At 41.5% G+C, this 10,015-nt stretch overlaps 1 protein-coding gene and 1 non-coding gene across 5 annotated transcripts in view; both read right to left on the minus strand.

Moving 5' to 3' along the window:
- The window catches only part of rapgef2a (Rap guanine nucleotide exchange factor 2a), a 32,836-nt gene extending 31,612 nt beyond the window's left edge, over window positions 1–1,224 (minus strand). For 2 of the 4 annotated variants that reach the window (XM_058384364.1, XM_058384362.1), the window contains exon 1: window positions 622–1,224. In XM_058384364.1, coding sequence (XP_058240347.1) covers window positions 622–690 — 69 coding nt within the window. In that variant the 5' untranslated portion in view covers window positions 691–1,224. The remainder of the gene's footprint in view (window positions 1–621) is intronic. The other 2 variants (XM_058384365.1, XM_058384363.1) reach the window with 1 other exon arrangement.
- A 3,450-nt stretch (window positions 1,225–4,674) lies between these two features.
- On the minus strand, window positions 4,675–4,746 carry trnaa-cgc (transfer RNA alanine (anticodon CGC)). The gene has a single exon. It is a non-coding gene; the product is annotated as a tRNA-Ala (tRNA).
- Between the last annotated feature and the right edge of the window lie 5,269 nt (window positions 4,747–10,015).

Below are 10,015 nucleotides of genomic sequence, written 5' to 3' on the forward strand. Positions count from 1 at the left end.
GAGAGAGAGAGAGAGAGCGAAAAATGCTGCGGTCCATCACAATATTACAATGTAAACGTATGCAGATGTCAGGCTCTTCGGATTTAATTACATTGACCCTGTGAGTCGCAAGGCTGTGTCCAAATCGGCTTCTTCCTGCACTAATAAATGCGCCTGAGCCCATGTTTCATCTGTGACGTAGTGCACTTAAGTAGGGACTAGGGCAGTCTTTTTTGGATCGAGCCCCTTGGAACCAGCGCGTGAGCAAAGGCGGCTAAAATAGAACGCGTTGCAACCACAAAAAGAGGTGGAAAAAGAAAAACCCACCACTACACACACAAAATCCGATTAGCTACATTCTCAATCTATTAAAAAAAATAATGTGTGGATTCTTATATTTAAAAAAAAAAAAAAAACAATATTATTAGATGAACATAAACATAAACAAACTGAATCTGACCTCCCAATAACGGTAGCTAGGCTTGTTAAAAAAAATTAGCTTAGCTAGCTGGGGATATTTACAAAACAATCTTTTCCTTACACCACAAACTTCCTCCCCATTCCATCAGTGTTCATGTACAAAGAAACAGGACAAACAAACAAAAACAAATCCAATGTTTTCTTCATAAGGGGGCTCCTTACCTGTTGCGTCCTTTCGCTGGGGTTCTTCATAATCGCCTGCCGAAAACTGCTATCCACATAAGACGCCATTCTGTAGACTTGTACGGGAAACCAAACGCATGAAATGCCTCCTCTCAGACGCTGCGCATCTCTCCTCAACCGCTTTCGCCTCGCTTACGGGAAACAGCCGAGTTCTTTATCCGTAAAGTAAAAGAAGAAAAAAGTCTGTTCTGTTCGGTTTTGGGGGGTCGTAGGCCGCTCTAGGAGCCGCGGGCTCGAGTGGTTTCCGGTGCCCGAAGAATGGACGTCTCCTCGCCGCAGGAACCCGGTTGTTTTTTTTTTTGTTTTGTTTTTGGTCTTGTCATACACTACCCGGTCTATCAGGAGATAGTTTCTCACACCAGTATAGATCCATTATAGATTATAGAGGTTTAAACAACCTTAGGAAGGAATCCGCACTTCGGGTTAACGGGCAGTGGAAAGGCTACTGCTCAGAGAAGGAGTCCGACCCAGCATGATCACGCTCCGCTCCAGGATCCGGTTTATTTGTAACGTGTAATCGAATTGTCCAGTAAAGGCTTTCGGGGCGAAATGAGTACGAAGTTCTGAACGAATTCACAATGCACAACTCCCGTTAAGCGAAGATAAGCCCGAGCGCACGGGACGGGCGGGGCTGTGACTCTGTCTCTATGCGGGCGGTGGGGAGAGCTTTCAGCCAGCGTCGTGATTCAGGAAGACTGGTGTACAGATTCCTTCCACACGGATTCCACACGAGGCTCTGTGCTGCCACCACGTGGCCGACACTTGCAACTGACCATCAAAACCTCGCGTGGTGATCTTCACACGCGAATCTAATCTTTATAGTTCGATCGTCAACGGAGCCTTAGTAACGTCAATGGATTCCTACATTACCCACAACTACCTGCAGTGGAAATGTAACCTTACCTGACCAGAGTGACCCAGCAGCAGCAGCAGTTGACGTCATTTCCTACCTCAAGATGTTTGACGTATGAATTGGGAAACAAAACATGGAGCTAATAACAAGTCAGTTTACCTCCACGTTTACAGTTTACAGGCCTGAGTATCACAACCCTAGAGAAACATCAGCGTGAATCAAGGGGAAGGTGTACAAGACGGTGGTGAGACCGGCCGTGCTGTGTGGTTTAGAGGCTTAGTGTCACTGAGGAAGAGACAGGAGTCAGAGCTGAAGATGTTGAGGTTCTCTTTGGGAGTGACACGGTTGGACAGGATTAGGAACGAGTACATCAGAGGGACGGCTTATGTTGGACGTTTGGAGGGGGACGAAGTTAGGGAGGCCAGATTAAGATGGTTTGGACATGTTCAGAGGAGGGAGAGTGAGTATATTGGTAGGAGAATGATGGACATGGAGCTGCCAGGCAGGAGGCAAAGAGGAAGCCGAAGAGGAGGTATATGGATGGAATAAATGAGGATATGAAGCTAGTGGGTGTAAGTGTTGAGGATGCAGAAGATAGGGATAGGTGGAGAGAGATGATTCGCTGTGGTGACCCCTGAAGGGAAAAGCCGGAAGAAGAAGAAGAAGAAGAAGAAGAAGGTTAACCCTAGTGTCGATGATTATTTCCTCAAAGCAGCAATTAGCATGGTCAAGTAATTTGTCTGGATACGATCTATGTTAAAGCCAGTACTGCTATAAACACGTTTAATACTACACTGTTCACTATGGGAGCGACTGTGGTGATTTGATGTCACACATGATGTTGAGGTTTTGTGTTTCTGTCAGTTGACTGAGCTAAAGCAATTCCTTGTGTATACTGTGTAACATTTAAAATGAACCAGTGTTATGTTGTTGTTGAGAAGACTACATAAAGTTGACAAATTGAAATTGAAATTTCTTTAGCTTTCTCTGGTTGGAGGCTAGAAATTTCAAGTTGCTACCCCAGGTCTGGGTCTCCTTATCTCCGAGTTCAGCAAGTCACCTCATGTACAGCGTCAACAGTTTTCCAAGTAGCACCTCTTTCCTTTAAATGAGTTGTAGTATATACGGTTCACTGTTTCAAGGAGGAAAATATATCGTGACACTTATCACAGGTAGCTAAGTTAAGTTGGCAAGTCATGTCTACTGGTCTTTGGTTCCTCTCAAGGTTTCTTCCTCATGTCATCTCAGGGAAGTTTTTCCTCACCATCGTCGCCTCAGGCTTGCTCATTAGGGATAAAATAGTTACTTACCTTTTTTTTTTCCCTCTATGTTTCCATACTTCTGTAAAGTTGCTTCAAGACCAGTGTCCATTGTTAAAAGCCCTATACAAAAAAATTGAATTGAAATTGAATACATAGTGAAATGAGACAACTATCACCACTATCCAGACCATCACGCTTATCATCTCGCAGATCGAGAGACTAGCCAAGCCAAGTCTCCGTTGCACTACATTCTGGATCATTGTGTCTGGAATTATGTGGAAATGATGTAATAACAGTAACAGTAATGTCAGTTTACCGTTTACTTTCTTTCCTGTTTACTTCCAACGAAGTAGATGGCAACATCTTGGGTGGTAACAGTGGAGCGGGAAGGACCTGTAGTCAGTTTTTCAAACAGGTTTTCTCACCCACTTATTACACTTGTCCTGAGGTCATGACTCAAACCAATTTTAGAAACTGTTCTAAATATATTCTGTTATTTCTAGTACAAACAAACCAGCAGCAGCAGCAGCAACAAACCGGTTAAATTACTGCAGCTTTAAATGGGTGATTCCTTGAATGTGGTGCCATTTATCTATGTCATAGGTCCAAACATTATTTATGTCCAGTATGTCCCACTAAATCCATTTCTTATGCTTGCGACATGCCTTTTCCATGACTCTTCCATAGGGTTGCAAATGGGTGGAAGATGTCCGGTAAATTTCCTTGGGAACTTCATCTCTTCATTTCTTGGAAATATTCCAAGTTGGAAACTTAACAGGAATTTAAGGGTATTTACGGGAATTTATTTAAATTATTTAGAAATTTGGAGAAAATTATATATTTATATAAGATTTTTTTTTTCCAACTACATTTAAGTCCCACTTTATTCCCATTAATTCTTGTTAATTCCCATATATTCCCTTTAATTCCCATGGGAAGTTTCCAGCCTTGAAAATTCCCAGAACCCTATTCTTCCATGTGAATATACATTAATGAAATAAACTGTGTCTGTACACTTACATGTGTGTGCATTGTTCTGGGTAAATATCAGATAGCGATCAGCAGCTGTCTCTTCACAGGAAGTGGTAAGAGTGAGACATTCATTCATCATGTTTTTGTGTTTACATAACATCCTGATACACTTTATTTGCCTACCACTTTTATATTTTCAGCACTGTCTGTTATGAATCCTTGAAGTCAATCAAATTTGTAAGAGCTACTGCCCATCAATGTGAGTGAGTGTGTGATTGCATGGTGCCCTGTGATGGAATGGCATTCCCATCCAAGGTGTATTCCTACCTTATAAACAGCGTTCCCAGGATCTACTCTGGATCCATGATCAGGATAAAATGAGTGAGATTTACTTCAACAGAAAAATAAAGGTTTTTTCTGTGTGTGTTTAACGTTTTACTGTACAATACTCCAAATGACCACAAGGTGGTGGTAAAATACAATATATCGGTCCTTAGTCAGCGTGTGTAGCGTATCCATAGATGGGATTACATTTCCAAATATACTGTGTATTGTTACATACAGTAAAAAATATACCATATAGAGTTAGCATCGAGACAATTACTACAAGTACGCCATCCTTTACTATAACACCTCATATTCATAATATTTTTGTCGTAGCATCAGTATTGTGTAGGCAACCTTTATGCTTCTTTTTTTTTTTTTAGAGAGGCTTTTATATGTCACATATACAGCACGGTGGAATTCTTTCTTCACACATCCCATCCTTGAGCTTGGGGTCAGAGCACAGGGTCAGCCATGATGCAGCGGCCCTGGAGTAGGGGGAGGTTGGGGGCCTTGCTCAAGGGACCGACAGTGGTAGCTTGGTGGTGCTGGGGCTTGAACCATGATCTTCCAGTCAACGATCAAGAGCGTTAATCACTTAAGCTACCGCCTGAAAAGTTGTGGAGATGCCGGGGATTGAACCCGGGACCTCATACATGCGAAGCATGCGCTCTACCACTGAGCTACATCCCCACATGACACTGTTTGCATATCCCAGCTTATTAGGAAACTGGGGTCAGAGCACAGGGTCTGCCATGATATGGCACCCCTGGAGCAGAGAGGGCTAAGGGCCTTGCTCCAGGACTCAACAACAGTAGCTTAACCCCCGACCATCTGATCAGTGACCCAGAGCCTTAACTGTGAGCCACCACTTCCCTGTGATTTATAACACACACAAGAGCAAAAGAGAATATTAAGAAAGACACACACACACACACAATATGACAATGGGTGTGCAAGTGTTCTGTTCCCATGGCAACTGGCATGACCAAAATAACATGGTTTTACATACCATCTTAAAAAGATTTGTGTATGTAGTATGTGCTATAATAATCAAAAAAGTTAAAAACAAAACAAAACATGTCTGCTTTTTCGAGGTGGTTAGGACTAGGTTACTTTATTAAAAAAGATCCAGGTAACCAGGATCAATAACACAGTCCAGATATTAAACCAAAGCATGAGCAGACAAGAGAGGCATTTAAATGAACAGGCAATTGCAGAGAAACAGACTAATTGACTGAAACCCTAGAAATAGCAATACTTTGCATAATTATGTTAAAGCTATTGAACTGTTTCTCATCCCAAATGAAGAAACCATTTCAGTCATGTTGGTTGTTAGCACAGTAGGAGCTGAGAATTCTGTCTCATTTGATGCTCTACCTGAGGGTCTGTGGGTGGTACCCAGATGAAAGGCTGGCACTGATATAGAATTTTTGACACAGTCCTTTTAAGACATGGATGGCTGTGACGTGAATGGCTCCCCCTTGTCAGAAACAATGTCCCGTGGGACACCATAGTATTGGAACACCACAATATATATAATTTTAACTGTCTGCATGGCAATGGGGTAGTCTGGGGAGTGGTACATGATGACAGGTTTTCAAAAAGCAGTCAAGAAAGAATACTTTGGTGGATATTTCGCCTTGGGACTTTGGATAGATCTGTAATGAAATCGTGAGCTGTATATCAGCAAGAACGTTTGAACATTTAATAATGTTCGGATGTTAGAGCTTTAACAATCCTGTGAAGCCACCAAAATTTGTTGATGTCAGGGTGACCTCCTGAAACCAGCATATGAGATCTCTCACTTAATCTGAGAAACAAGTGTATTGTATTGGGGGTATTAAGGCTTGGCCTTTTAGGCTCTGGTGATGTACAGTATGATCTCCCAATGAATGGATATGACAATGCAAGTTAGTGGCAGAATTCTTTATTTAGACTGATCATTAAAGATATCTTAAATCCTGAATTCATAATATAGCATCTTTTAGCAAGCTAAGAAGATTTGTCCCAGCAAGTTTGGTGGGAGTATAAACATCTAGGGCTTCTGTGGTTACTCAGAATATTTTGCACTTTCCAGCTAGTATCTTTGCTGGGTTACTTTTCCTGGAATAGAAAGCACAGGGCTAAAATTCCAGTCAATTTCACTAATGTTGTGACAGAATTGCCCCTATTCTGAACTCTGATGCATCTATCTCTTCTATGAATGGCAATAATGGGTCAGGATGACTGACATCCTTCAGGCACCTGAGGCAGTCATTCCAATTGAGACATTTTTGGATTTGCAGTGAGGGAAAAAGGATGCAATTGGTATATTGGAAAATATATCAGCTGCTTTGATATGATGAGGATGCGATTTATATATACAATCACAAAGCAATTACAACAAAAGAATCTCATTAATGAAAGCTCGGAGCACTGACGAATCCATAAGACATGACCAGACGGTCATAGCAGCCTGATGCACTGATGAAAGATGTATTTCACTCTTCCCCCGGTCTGATCCTAATGAGATTATAAACCCTGCATAATCCTGTGGGTAATGGTATTTAATTTTAACCACATTAAGGCTACGATAATCAATGCAGAAACTTAGAGCTCCGTCCTTTTTCTGTACAGAAGAAGAATGGCCAGGGAACTGGAAGGACATCTTCTATCCATTAAACAGGTCCCAGCAAATAATAATAAGTAAGCATGATGTTTGTTGTTGGGGTAATTCAGAGCCTTTCGAACATCTTGTGCAGCTTTGGGACTTCTTCTGATGTCCTACATGGAAAGAAGATATAGCCATTGGAACGCTGGGTACGCTATACGTTTAATTAACCCACACTCCAGAAGATTGAAGAGTTCTGAGCTGCTTGACATGGAAAGATTAAGGAGATGGACTTATTATGTATGAGTCTGGGGTACCTCATTTAGGGAGATGGTCCTCAATTTTACAATTCAATTGCCCAGGGGACCTTTATCTAATGCATGAGTTATAAAGGATTGTTTTTTTGGAACCAGTGCGAACTTATGTGAATGTTTTCTGGGGGAAAATTGAACAGGAAAAAGGCAGCAATTTGATCAGAGATATTCTGTCGATGTCTCTTGAGATCAGAAACAGAAGGTGCATTTGATGAGCAAACTTTTAAATTTGTATTTTCAAGTATGTTCAAGCAGCAGCTGTAACTGGTGATGATTCTTACCTGTGTCTTATTTCCACTAGTCTACTTATTTATGACTCTTGGTGCTTTTACCGACTCCTTTAAGCAGCAAGATGAAGCGTGATATAGCTAAAGGAGCTCGGGAGACCCTTCATGTTTGTGATGGACCCTTTTCTGCTAGTCTGTCCATTTTTCTTGAGTTTTTGAGGGGCTCACTGCTGTTCCAGGATTCCGACTAGTGGGTGCAACAAATCTGCTGAAGGTATTATCCTTCTACACTCAGAAGGGAATCAACTGATGATTGCCAATCCCAAACATCTCCAGGATCCATTGTAGAAGGCAACAAACCTGACTTCTAAAGGAGACCATGCACAGTGGCATTTGTACGGTGGTAGCTCAAGTAGTTAAGGCTCTGGGTTGTTGATTGTAAGATCAGGGTTCAAGACCCAGCGCTGCCAAACTGCCACTGTTGGGCCCCTTGAGCATGGTCCACAAACCACCACCTGTCCAGAGGTGCTGCATCATGGCTGACCCTGCGCTTTGACCCCAACCCTCCAACAATGGAATATGTGAAGAAACTGTGCAGTAATGTGTATGTGACAGATAAAGCCTTCTTATTTATTACAAAATCCAGGTAAACCGATTTAACACAATTCAGATATCGAGGCTGACCTGAGCAGACAAAATACAACAAAGCCATTAGATAATCTAAAACAGACAGCAATACACAACTTTCAACCTCTAGGAATCTAAAGACCTGGCAGCGTGTATTCTATAGAATCAGGAAGTCGAACAATACTCCCATTATCCTACAATACTGTAGTTCCTGTTAAGTTACTGATATTTATAAGAACAGTAATTTCACTGTTTGTATAACTCCACTTATCTGTGTTTGCTCAACAAAATTCCAATTCCAGCATTCATGTGTTACACTGAAACCCTTACTACACACACTACAGCATTTTAAGTCTATGCGTTGGCATGGCAACAGCTGTGGCTTCTTCGGGAACTATTTCCATCGAAAGCGCAAAAATAGACAAGATACATTTGGTTGCCAGTTACAATATTAATTTCTTGTTCAGAGATCTGATGAATACAACTTGCTTGTTGCTGAAAAACGGCATGTTGTATCTAGTTAAATTAAGCCCTAGGGCCATCGATGTATTGAAAACATTCACGTTTGCAGAATTTGTTGTGTCAAGAACATGAAAACTGAATCGTTCCAAAAGTTTTGGCACCCATTAAAGAATTCCCAAGTATAATTTCTTTTCCAGTCTTATTGAAACCAATGCAAGGCATATTGATAAAAATAGAATGAGGTGGGTGAAGGATTTCTAGCTGTGAGCTTTTTCTATAGTGATACATTATTCAAGAACTTTTATTCCGCCAGTAATTAGCATTCCTCATTCCAGAAATGAACTCTCTATGGACATCTCCAACTCCCTAAACACATGCACACACAATTTATTCTTACACACACACACGCTCATGCTCTCGGAATCAAGTTCTCTGTACCTGATTTAATCACGGCTACACTTTCTCTCTTTCAGAAACACATCCACACATCGGAGGCTGTAATCAACCACATAGGCAGCTCTTGTCATTCAAGCACATATCAGAATGTTACCGTGACTGAGTTTTCTTATTCGAACGTTATAAAAACAAGACTAGGCGTGCCTACATTTGGCTGCACAACACTTATTATGCAAATGTCCTCAGTATGGGACCTTGGACGTAGTCTAAGTCTTCAGTTGTGGTTGGGGCTGATATAAATATGGGTCTTGTGTAAGTTCCTTGCATCAGTCAGGACAAAAATATACCTGGTTGTGTTTAAACACTTAATAAGAAAGTGAACTCATTTGGGTATGCCTACTGATGAAGGTAGTGAGGCAACTTGCACATCCACCAGGTTTTACAATCTAAAAGACAAGACTCAATTTCACACGTTATTAGTGTTTATGCTAGGAAAGTTCCTGGTATTAAGAATCAGCTTACTTAGGGGTTTAAGTTGGGTTTAAGGCAACCTGTGGATCAGAGGCGATCGCTTTAAGCCTACACGAGCAAATGAGGTTTGTGTCCTTCCCAGACACACATCTCCATATGATGAGAATTGTATCCAGATATACATTTCAATAACACACCCCTGTGCTTCCCCTGTTTTGAAAATCCAATGTAACGTTGGTTTGTTTTAACATATTACGTGAATTCCTAACAGGATTCAATATATTCACCGTCCCCTGATGGAACCTAGTAGTTATGCAGTGAGCAGATTGAAATTGAGGTAGGCTTGATTCTGCAAATATGATGAGATCCTGGTCAGAGTGTTACTCTCAATCTCCAAGCTGCGGGAGTGGAAATGAAAATCGGATGAATCGCATCGTCTGAGGAGGCGGATAAGTCAAGGAGACTGAGGACAGAAGACTGGTTTTGTGTAAAGCCTCAGTGACCGTTTCCTTAGAATGCATGGCCTTTTTAGCACAATGATTGGCATCCAGGAGGTCAATTAGCTGAAGGCATGATGGCAGATATCTGAGCACTCTACGTTCCAGGCTCTTGGATAGGAATGGAAGGAGAAAAACATAGCAGTGAGTTTCTAAAGCTGAGGTGTGATATGAGCAGACGTGAAGGTGGTCACATGTATTGCAGAGAAGTGTGGGTAGTATCGGGTCAAGCCAGTTGGTAATTGGACAGTTTATGGTCATGGATCGTAAATTCTTCCTTAGTGATTAGCTTGATAGTGTGAAAGGTTGGACTCATGTAATTTATGTTCTTCATGGGTCAGGGTTACTTGTGTTGATTTAAAAGCGACAGAAAGC

Source organism: Hemibagrus wyckioides, linkage group LG29, assembly GCF_019097595.1.
Source record: "Hemibagrus wyckioides isolate EC202008001 linkage group LG29, SWU_Hwy_1.0, whole genome shotgun sequence".
In the NCBI taxonomy this organism is placed as follows: Eukaryota; Metazoa; Chordata; class Actinopteri; order Siluriformes; family Bagridae; genus Hemibagrus; species Hemibagrus wyckioides.